Source organism: Leucoraja erinacea, chromosome 5 (assembly GCF_028641065.1).
Source record: "Leucoraja erinacea ecotype New England chromosome 5, Leri_hhj_1, whole genome shotgun sequence".
In the NCBI taxonomy this organism is placed as follows: domain Eukaryota; kingdom Metazoa; phylum Chordata; class Chondrichthyes; order Rajiformes; family Rajidae; genus Leucoraja; species Leucoraja erinaceus.
Window position 1 is genome coordinate 9,343,889 of NC_073381.1, and position 12,466 is coordinate 9,356,354.

A 12,466-nucleotide genomic window follows, 5' to 3' on the forward strand; every position below is an offset into this window, starting at 1 on the left:
CGAGACATCACTTTCAATATTGTTAAGAAATATGACTCGCTTCTCTTCAATCAAAACAAAGTCTCAACTCGAGCAACAATCTGAACTCTGTGATCATCTTCAGGCATTCTCACACATGGTTAACTGTTCATATCGTTCAGAAGTAAATGAGGCCAGTGCTCTCATGTCAGGATTAAATTAAATTATTCCACCAGACAAATGTGCACAATAGATAGTGGTTTAATTGATTTGATACATGTAAATAACATATTTGTTATACTAGGCACCATAAAATGTAAACACCGCTGCAGCAATAAACCTGGAAGTAGCTCTATAGAGAAATTAAATGTCTTGAGAAGTGCTACACAGTTAGTTATCACTCACATCTGGTGCATTAAACTTGTAACTTTTCACTTTAAGTATCTGTTACAATACAACAGTTATTATTTAACAAAGCTATAATACTCAGCTTCAAAAGAAATCAGTCCTATTACAATAGATGTTTAAACATTATATACCACAATAGTTTTAAAAACTATAAATAACTGTTACATACATTGATAATTTGTGAATTGGGACTGTTTAAAAATAAAAAGTCCACTATTTGAAATCTGTGTCCATCAGCCTGGTTGGTATCTTCTGTCTTTCAAGGAAGATGAACATCACACCACAGGTTGGTGAGCTCAGAAATACAATTCTGCTCCCAAGTGTTTGTTGCTGTATCATTATCTACTAAGTTAGGGTCACCTCTTTGAGAAGTTCCTCATTTACGTTACTGTGGTGAAAAAGGGCATCATAAAACAGGAATAAAATACTGTAAACATATTCCTTTCATCAGCCATTTAAAACATCAATAGACATTGTCACAATTGGGTCAAATAGTTTGAAATTTAAAATGTTAGATTCTCAATATCATTTGAGCAAGCGCGATATCATATATATATTTGCATTGTATGTGGTGAATAGTTCATGACGACAGTCTAAATTAAATTACTGTTAATCACATCGCTAAACCTGTATAGGCTGCTCAGTTCTTGAAAGAGCCAACAGTTGGAAATTTATCATAGTATTGCAACCTCCTAGTAATAACATTGAACTTTTCTTTGAAACAGGTGAGAATTTCAGCTTTGTTAAAGTTGATTTGTAACGGATACTTTAGGTTATCCGTTACCTATTTGTCTGTATCATGCAAGTAGTTAAAATAACAAATCAGGTTTGAAGTGTAATTTTGTGCTTTAATACTAGCACTGCTTTGACTGTTAGCATTTAAGGCAATCTAATGATAACCTTTTTAAAAAGGAGATGCATATAACTCAGTTGTAGGGGCGAGGAGTTTTCTGTACAGAAATAACATTTGCACACAAATCAATCCACATGGTTTAGTGATCTCTGGAATAGCAAGGAGTAAAAATATTCAAACCTGAGTTGTTTCCAATCCCTAGGATCTAAACCCAACCATTGGGATCTAAAACCACCCTAGGATCTAAACCCAATCATTGCCTCTACCATCCAGATTTATTGTTCGATAACTTTGCTTTCTTTTATTTGCTCCACTTTAAAATATCAAAAAAAATCAATGGTTGGGACAAAGACAGAATGTGGATGGTACTCCTGGAACAGCTTTGTAACACAGACGCTTTGTTATTGAACATACATTGGCTCATACAACTTCATCTACAGGGACTTTCGACGTTTATCCGGAGGGCACTGGACTCTTGCAGGGTGGTTGGTAAAATGACAGTTCGCTTCCCCCCCTTGCCTAGCTGTAATAGTACTAGCTACAAGTCACGCAACAACATCATCACAAGTTATTATAAACCGCTCAGACAGCCTGCAGAGTTCAGAAAAGATGCATGGGGGAAGTAGTTCTGAAACTGCTCTTCCACAGCTTAACCAGGAAATCACGTCATTAGACTGAATAGACAAGACTGCCAGGAATGATCTAGATCAACTAGGTCAACTAGTCAAACCAGAGCTTTCTTTCACATAGATCAAATAATAAGTCTGTTATGCAATTCGGAAATGTTTTATCATATCAGGTGGGGCACATCAGCTCTCATCTCCCTTCATTTCCACAGCTGAGTGCTGAGAGTCTGGCCCGCAGGACTGCTTGTCCATCCACCCATTGTGCTCGCAGGCTGGCTGAAGCCCATCATACCACTCGGGCAACTTATATTCATTCCCGCCATTTGCTGATTCATCTGTGAATGCAATGAGACAACATCATCATCATATACTAAACTATTAATAATCAACCTGTACAGGAAACATGACATGGAAACAAACTATTCAGACTAACCACTCCACTCTATTATTCATACTCTACCAGTGCTGCCTCCTGAATTTTCTCAGCTGAATCTTTCACGTTCTGCCTCCATTCCCTCCCCGTGTCCTCGTCCAGCCTTTCATTCAATGAATCTACACTATCCACATAAATAGCAAATTCTACATCCTCATGACTCCTAAAGGGCCTGTCCCACTTTTATGACCTAATTCACCACCTTTTTTACTCGTGGACATTTTTCATCAGGCTAGAAAAACTCCTCGACCTACTTGATGCCACGAGTACCAACGACTAGCATCACGACCTACCTACGACCTCGTGACAACCATGCTGCGAGTACGAGTCAGGGCAAACTCGGCAGAGGTCGTGAGTTAGGTCATGAAAGTGGGACAGGCCCTTTATATAAACAAGTTTCTCTGGAATTTCCTATTGGATTTCTCAGTGACTATTTTATATTCAGGGTCATGGTTTTGTCCTTCCCTGCCAGCAGAAACACTATCCACTTTATCTAGACTTTCATAACATTAACAAAATGAGGTCTCACTTAGCTTTCTAAAGAGAAAAGATTCCATCTGTTCACATGCTCATCAACAACCCTATTTATTAAACTGAAGTGCTGGTAATGGTGTGCATGAGGGAGAGAAAACAAAATTAGGTACACACTGAAGAGAAAAAGTAAAGCTTTTAACAGAGAATGAATGCGCAAAGAGCAAAAATAAATAAATTGATGCATATGTACAAAACTGATGCCCTAGAAATGAAAGCTATGATAATTGAAGATTTGTCCCTAAACACTTCTGCCTTACCCCTGCTTGCGTTTTTAGCCACCCTATAAAATACAAGGGAGGAAGAAACAGAACACGACAGAAAGGATGCAATGTTAACTAGGACTGAGATAACAGGAGCACCTTCCAAGATTAAAAAGATGCTCACAACTAAGGAAAGGAGAGAGATAGAAATAAAAATCAACTCGCAGAAAATAAAATTTAAATTAAGAAGCAAAGGTTGGTTTGCAGAAGATGCAAACTAATTTTCAGGTGCGGAATACACAAGGGTTTATTTAATTTGTGATGCTTGTTGCTTGGTGAAACGTTACCATCGGATCTCAGAATAGAAGATAGGAACTGTACAGCACAGGAACAGGCCCATTGGCCCACAATATCTGTAACATGATGCTAATTTTCTCAACTTCTTTCCTAACCAAGTCACAGGAGTAACATAAGCAATGCTATATATCCATTTATTACACAATCTATGGGAAGGAAGCACCACAGATTTATGCCAACACATAAAACTAGTAAAATTGCCCAAAATATTTCTCTAAACTAAATGTAGCCTCAACTAACAATTGTTGTTAATACTTTGACTACTGGGACAACAATAAATGGGTCAGCCACCCAGATTTATCTTATACTATTAATGGCCACTTCAGCCCCACTCGAAACTATGCATTGAATGATTGGGCAAATGTTTCAAATCCCACTTGAAGAACAGTGCTTTGAATCACTGATTCTCATAGAACCTTTAGGAAACAGTTAAATGCAAGGGATCACAATTTGGACTGAAAGCAAAAAACAAAGGCAAATCAAAATATTGCAAATGCTGAAAGTACTTGGATCACAAGCTTGTGTGGAGAGATATTGCTTCTAAATTAAATGCTAAATGCTCATAATCTCACATATATGATTTATCACTGAATTTAAAACGATGCAGCACGGAAACAGGCCTCATCCTGTGATGTCTGTTCACACCAAGACACTAATTTAAACTAATCACATCTGTCTGAACATTTTGTATTCCACCATCCCCTGCTATTCATGTGCCTGGCTAAATACCACTTAAACATTGCTGTTGGAACTGCTTCTATCTCACCTGGCATAGCCAATATTTTGTAGTTGTAACACGACTTGCTAACTTTAATACTTTATATGATAAAGGCAAACATGCCATGCATCTTTACATCTTGTTGTGTTGCCATTTTAAGTGAGCTATGGGCATGCACCCCAAGATCTCTCTGTACATCAATGCTCTGAAGGTTCCCTCTATTTACTGTATATTATCCTCTTACATTTGACCATCCCAATGTGTAACACATCACACATCCAGACTAAAATCTATCGGCCATCTGTGCCCATATTTCCAACTGCTGCAGCTTTTAACAGCCCGTTTCACTATTCACAATCTGCCAATTTTCATGTTATCTGCAAACTTACTCAGCCCAGCTACATTTTCACCCAAATCATGAAACAGGGGTCCAAGCACTGATCCCTGTGGAACACTACTGGTCACAGACCTCTACCGTGAATAACACTGCTATACCACTACCATACCTAAAGCCAAGATAATTTTGGTTAAATCTACCAGGTTTCCACCTTAATCTTTTGGATCATCCCAGCACAAGGGACCCTGTCAAATGCTTTACTAAAGTCCATGTTTTACGCTCAATCATCTTTGTCACCTCTTCAATAAACTCGATCAAGTTTCTAAGACAGTATGATTAAAGAGTTCAACTATTTTTCCCCCCCAAAAGCATTGCACCTCAATTTATAAGGACCTAATACTGAGCTCTCTGTTGAGATAGCAGAGTGAATCGCACACAAGAATCGGTTACAATGATTTTGAACCCATGTAATTCAAACAATTTTGGCCTGTGTTTGGTACTAGAAACATGAAATGCATTTAGTACCAAACACTGAAAGAAAAACAATTTAAATTATTCCAATTAAAACATATCTTTTCTGTTCTGGCCTCATTTGAGTAACAAAGATGATTTGATTTTTGACTTGGTTAGCTCTCCCTGAATTTAGCTGGTGGACTAAAATTAATCTTGAGACTTCAGGATTTAGACGATATAAAAATTAAAGTTGTCTTCTAAAGACTCCAAGCATAATGTACATGCGATCAGGATTGGCGTCAAGTGGCCTGATGTTGCACTATTTAAACAAAATACCCGGCCTGAAGATTTTCTACTTCCCTCTGAAGGTGTGTAGATCAACTGTCCATCATCTGATTTTGTTTTAAAGTAGCTCAATGGAAAAGAAAACCAGGCTATTTTCAGAATGAAATGACAATTAACAAAATTTGGACATAGTTTAAAATTTGTTCTACGGTGTCCCTTGTGATAAAACTAGGCTGAAAGTGTTTTCAAACTTAAGCCGTTGCCTCATGACAGAAGTGGGAAGGATGCCATGCAATATAAGACAGACACAAAAAATTAAATTAACTCTGGGAGTGGATCTATCTTTGGAACCGGCTCGTTTCATATTAGGAGATACTCCAGCAGCGACAGATATTCAAAATCAGAAATATCTGCTTGGGGTGATGCTGTTGATTGCTAAAAAGATGATAACAGTGCTATGGAGAAAGGAAATGCCACCAAATGTCCAACAGTGGAGGGAAAGATTAAAAAATGTAAACTTGATGGAAAATATAACTGTTAAACTCCAGTTGAGGACTGATGCCTTTAATATTATATGGAAACCGGTATTATTACAAATGCCAAGAATGATTAAAGATATGAAATGATGAGCTTGCTCTGGTGCCTGTGAATAAGATGCTTCTATGATAGAATGTTAAGAGGATCTGATGCGATGCTAATAGAGGTTAGGTGATTTGTATTTTGTCATTTTGCGATTGTCCTTTGTGTGTCTCTTTGTTTGGTCTGTATGTGTATTTTGTCATGTCAATAAATGTTGAGTTAAAAAAAAAAAGACAAGACACAAAAAGCTGGAGTAACTCAACGGGTCAGCAGCATCTCTGGAATAATGGAAAAGGTGATGTTTTGGGTCGAGACCCTACTTCAAACTGAGAGTTAGGGACAAGGGGACGAGAGATATAGACAGTACTTAGGACAAATGACTGGAAGAAATGCAGAAAGCAATGCTAATCAACAAACTCCGGAGCCCACAATGATTTATTGTTGGCTGTGGGATAGGTGATAATATAAGGTTGAGTCGTTGTAAAACACAGCAATAAGCAATTTGAAAGACATTGATATAAAGGTATTTGAAAATACATGAACTGCTAAATTTAATGAATGAGTCTAAAGTTTCATTACAAATTATGTACACTCAAGAATCAATGTTGGCGTATCGTTGAGTGTGCAGTACTCAATGGTCCATGACTGCAGAAGGCTGGATTTGTTAATAATTACATGCCCTGTTTTAGGTAGAACAAGTAAAATGGGATTCTTAAAATGGAAGGAAAAAAAACTTTTCTTTCAGGTCTGCAGCTCCAGTAATCCTTGATTTCTTCCAGGCACTTGAGACAATATCTATGCCATTAGGTTTGTACAGGTTAACATTACATAGACTAGATCTACAAATTGATGGCATATGTTCAAATAATAATGTGTCAAATGAGAATCTGTTCTTTGCCCAATAACAGATAAGATATACTCCAAGTAAAAAGAATATTTAAAATTTTAACATGTACACTATCCTTGCATTGTCCTCTCAAATCACACTTTTATCTCGTTGAGATTGAGCATTCTATGTTCACAGTATATTGATCTATTTTCAAAGTGTATCCAGCCGATCACAAATCCATGAATAAAAACACGAGCTAGGGAGGCCAGTTCCAATGAATGTCAAAAATTGAAATCCTAATTCTCAAAATCATTTTTTTTTGTTCTCCATTGTACTGTGCTGCAGCTCTTTGCAATGTCTTTTTTTTTTTAATTCCCATTGGTGTCACATAAAAAGCTAGTCTACGACAATGAAAATTCTGCAGCATGAATGGATTACTAACATGGAGAGGAAACACTTCTGGTTACTCTTTGCAACTATGATTAATGTCACTCCTCAGGCAGGCATCTTCATGGCACCTACTGGAGTAACAGTGTATTTTAATTAAAAGTGTAAAAACACATAATCCACAAGGTTTATCGGTGAAGAAACAACACTGTAGACTTCCACATTCAAGTCCAAAAGGTAATGTTACAATTCATATATATATTATTGATAATACTTCTGTGATCATATTGATCAGCCATGATCATATTGAATGGCGGTGCAGGCTCGATGGGCCGAATGGCCTACTCCTGCACCTATTTTCTATGTTTCTATGTGAAGTGTTGCTCACTTTATTCTTAGATTAAATAAAAACTGGACTTCACTGACCTGACCAAAGTTCCACTGTGGTTGCTGGCTTGGTTGGACACCGTACGAATTTCCTACCACACCTCCTTGGGGACCCACCATGTTCTCCGGGACTCTGATGACACCGGATTGTGCATTGCCCATGAATCCATTTGGCATTCCAATGCCAACCACCATTCCTGCTGGCTGCCCCATCATTCCAACCGACTGTCCCATCATATTGCCCATCATGCCAGTGGCAGCTGGCAGAGTTGGGAAATTAGGATAGCTGGCAGTAGAGTGCGAGACAAAGGGCATGGGAGAAGGTGCCATGAACACCGTAGCTGTAAGGAACAAAATAATGCCATGAATGCCTGGTTACACAACAAACTGCGGAAGTAAAGGCTTTGTAATTAAATAGCAAGATATTTTAGACTGGTCAGGATTGATTTATGTGCCATTCAACACTGACACATGATATAAATTCTACAGGATACACTTCATCTTTGATTATTTTGCTATCATTTCTCTCTATCACAAAGGCAGACAAACAGCAATATGATGCCAATGCCATAAGCTTGAAGTTCCCCTGCTGGTCATACAAAGCGACTTGGATATCAACTGCCCATTCATCTTTGGACATGACAAAAGATGTGGCCATCAGAATTGTGCACAAACCAAAAACATGTGAACTAAATGAAAGTTCCAGTAATGGATTGCTCTCCCATAGCATGGGAAAATTGAATGATCTAATTGAGTCCTCGCTAAAACGTTAAAAAAAAACGGAGTCTGTTGTGGTCCATTTTAAGCATCCTTCGTCAGTCGGTTAATATAAACAATAAAAAGCTTGAAAATATCACAAATATTGTATGTTTGGAAATATTACATTAAACAATATGGATGATTACAGAGTGAGGGGTTCAAGTTATAACAAGCGCTGAGAAAAGCATGGCTTTGATGGAATCAAAGAAAAATATTTCAGCACAGGATGTCATTTGGCAATGTGCTTGCTTATGAAGTAAATGTTTCCTTAGATCTGCACCCAACAAACAGAGATTATCAACCAAAGGCAATTGGCAAAAGCAGAATGGTTTATATGTGGAATGCACAGGCCGACACGGTAGAGGGATTCATAGATAGAAACAAATAATAAACAGGTCCTTCAGCCCAAGTTTGCTCAAGCACCCAAATCCACTATGCACCCGAGATAGGATACTAAAATAAATTGCAGAAATATCTGGATGACACTTGAGCATGTATTCATGCCTGATAAGCTCTTTCCTGATAGGGAAACTTGCTGGCTCTGGTTTATGCATCATTTATATCTGCATCAGCAATCAAACTCCTTTCCATCATGCAAATATTCTTCTCCCTCCACCCTCCAAAAAAACATCAAACTATCAATTTGTAATTTAGTGTTTATCTTGCAATAATTCTGCTTGACAGATGTATTGGTCTCACAGTTTCCATTTACTTTTGATGTTTACCCTCACACATGCAATCACTTAAGTACAAAAATATATAGCTGCAACGCTGCGGATTATTTCATTAATCTAAAACTGCAATTTGACATCACCATGTAGACAGGGTATCAATTTTTATGCTCCACGTGAGAAACACTTCAATTCCAGAACAAAGTGTCATTTTCTCTTGTACTCAAGATTAATTTCCTGCCACTTCCAAATATCTGGAATAAACTTAATTACTATAATTAATGATGGTAAAATTATGTGACCTTTCTGACTGCAAAAGGTAGCTTTGAAGCTAAATTTGGAACAGTAAATGAAATGACTGAACTTAAGACATCATCACCATACTAACGGCATGACTTATCCAGTGTTTTTTCTTACCAATACTAATTAACTTATGCACAGGTCCTCTTAAAGACTGGTTGCCTGATCATTATGGTGTGCTGAGATCATACTTCAGGAGAAGCCACACATTTCAATATGCACGACAAATACTATTGGATCCACACAAGATCACTGCCCGAGAGGTAAAATTTGCACCAGATTCAAAGACCTTGCAGATAGCAAATATCTGGAAACAAAGTACATGGATCTGACATATATTCAATGTAGAGATCCAACTCTGAGATATAAGAATATCAGATACACATTCTTGCCAATTTAAAAAACATTACTCTGAACTGAAAATTCCTGAGCTTGACTTCCTTACGAAACATTTCAACTGATTATGTCCTAGTTGAGGTAATTATTATTAAAATGAATCTAAAACGGACAGTCAGCCTTTCATTGAATAGCCAATTCCATCCATACTTCAAGTGTAAGACTAGTTCATCATCGCATACCCAGGACAGAAATACAAAATGCTCAACTTTTGTTTCCTTCATATTGGCTGCAGACAAAGATGAGTGCTCATTTTCTACTGGGAAAAGGTAGTTTCAAGATGAAACAGGCAGAAGGACTATCACATGGAGAAGCACATAACTTGGTAGTATATCTTAATAGTAAACAAGATGTTTGACCTATTGTCCAATTATGACATTAAATACAAATCGGTACTTGGTAATGTGAGGGGGTGGGGGTAGTGGAAGTGGTTGACAATTCAGTTGATACTCATAAGCAATACAGTTATATTTCACAACTGCTTTGCAAACCTACAGTCATAAAGAACCAGTCATTCAGTAGAAAGTGCAAAGATAATACAGTATGTATATTTGAAATTATCAAGCTGCTAAATCTATTACTATGTAAAAACAAAATATCCAACAACATACTGAACGATAAGCAGGCCCACTTTCAAATGCTTTAGATTTAGATGAAGGGATTACAAGTAACATTAGCAAATTTGCAGATGACACAAAGCTGGGTGGCAGTGTGAACTGTGAGGAGGATGCTATGAGAATCCAGGGTGACTTGGGCAGGCTGGGTTAGTGGGCAGCTGCAGTTTAATATGAATAAATGTGAGGTTACCCACTTTGGTAGCAAAAACAGGAAGAAAATTATCTGAATAGTCAAGTTGGGAAAAGGGGAAGTACAACGGGATCAGGGGGTCCTTGTTCAGCAGTCAATGAAAGTAAGCATGCAGGTACAGCAGGCAGTGAAGAAAGTGAATGGCATGTTGGCCTTCATAACAAAAGGAGTTGAGTATAGGAGCAAAAAGGTCATTCTGCAGTTGTACAGGGCCCTAGTGAGACCACACCTGGAATATTATGTGCAGTTTTGGTATCCAAATTTGAGGAAGGTCATTCTTGCTATTGAGGGAGTGCGGCATAGGTTCACAAGGTTAATTCCTGGTATGGCGAGACTGTCATATGCTGAGAGAATGGAGCGGCAGGGATTGCATACTCTGGAATTTAGAAGGATGAGAGGGAATATTATTGAAACATATGGTTATTAAGAGTTTGGACACTCTAGAGGCAGGAAACATGTTCCCGATGTTGGGGGAGTCCAGAACCAGGGGCCACAGTTTAAGAATAAGAGGTAAGCAATTTAGAACGAAGATGAGGAAACACTTGTTCACACAGAGAGTTGTGAGTCTGTGGAATTCTCTGCCTCAGAGGGCGGTGGAGGCCGGTTCTCTGGAGACTTTCAAGAGAGAGCTAGATAGGGTGCTTGAAGATAGCGGAGTCAGGGGATATGGTGAGAAGGCAGGAACAGGGTACTGATTGTGGATGATCAGCCATGATCACATTGAATGGCAGTGCTGGCTTGAAGGACCAAATGGCCTACTCCTGCACCTATTGTCTGACCCAAAATGAAGATTACTGTTCAAATCCTTGACTTTAGATTATGACATTCATTTTTAAAGGCAATTGCTGCTTCCAATGGACTTTTCTGTGGATTTCTGGGCAATTATTTCCTACACAAAAAAAATCCCAATAATGAATCGGTGCTGGGAAATATCAAATAAACGTTTAATTAGCAGTATTCTAGAATTTTGGGCGTTAAGAATGGCATTTTTGCGAATCTGGATCCCAATTTCCAGTCTCCACAAAAGGGAAGCTTGCTAAACAATTCAGACAAAACCAACTAGTAATCAGCACCATTATATTACAGGATTAGTGGAGGCAGAAATTTGTAACTATTGTAGTGGCCATTTGGCCTGTTTTGCATGTCATTGTGGATGGCATGTTCCTTTAAATTTTAGACTGCCCGTTATAATGTGGGTGGAATTTATGACGTGACTTTGGGCGTGTTTATGCAGCTTAACTGCTTGCGTGGTAGTTTAGTTGGTTAGATTCGTTTTGGAGTGAAGAGGGAGAAGGTTAATCCTTCGACCATGTCGAGCCACATGTCAAGATCATGTGAAGCATGGAGACACGAGGAGTTTTCTAGTATCTGAAGTAATGAGTTGGAGTTCGATGAAGATTGCCGGAACAAGTCGGAAAAACCTTGGATGTATCTTACTGTCTTATATCTACAATAAAGAAAATATTCGTTAAAAGACTGTGTGCTGAAGCTTTATGAAAGGAGAAGTTCTGAAGGTCTCCAAGGCAGCTTGCATGCGTACCGAAGATATTCCCCTTATCCCGTCTCACCCAATTAGTGGCTAGGGAGTTAATTTCCTGAAAGATTTGAAAAATCTGCCGCTACATTAAGTCGAAGGATACCTCCTGCAGGGGGGTAATTGCAAGTCCCAGAGAGTGGGACAGAAGAAGATAAGTAGACGCGAACCTCCGGCGGGGGTAAATACCAGTCCCTGAGATAGGGACAGAAGATCGAAGTGCGAAGGCTAAGACCTCGGAGAGGCATAGCCAAAGAAAGAAGATTGGTTCCAATCGTGGAAATGAAGAAGTTCTCGGCCAGGAAGAGCCTTGAGGTCTATCATCAGCATCAGAACGTATCTGAAGACGTATCACTGGATATGTGAGTACGAATCGATTATTACCTTTTGAAGCATGTTTACTAAAGAAATATGACATCTGCGACATCCGAGAGTGGAAAGTCTCCTCTTTGGAGCAGATGTGACAGAGATGGACAAATTGAGAGGGGATGGCATCTTTAAAAATGGCTGGGGTGGGAGGAGGTGTAGTTCAGAAAACTGTAGCAGTCAGTGGGTTTGTAGTAGTCGGCAGGTCTGTCCCCTGCAATGGAGATAGATCAAGAAAGAGAGCGGCATCATAGACAGTCCAAGTGAATTTGTGGGCAGGGTGGAAGTT

The 12,466-nt window shown here is 38.6% G+C and overlaps 1 protein-coding gene across 1 annotated transcript in view; it reads right to left on the reverse strand.

Annotated features, from left to right (window-relative positions):
• Positions 1-203: 203 nt before the first annotated feature.
• LOC129696922 (stromal membrane-associated protein 1-like) overlaps positions 204-12,466 on the reverse strand; it is a 70,266-nt gene continuing 58,003 nt past the window's right edge. Inside the window, 2 exon segments of the mRNA XM_055635032.1 lie at positions 204-2,180; positions 7,384-7,685. Of these exon segments, the coding sequence (XP_055491007.1) occupies positions 2,046-2,180; positions 7,384-7,685 (437 nt within the window). The 3' untranslated portion in view covers positions 204-2,045.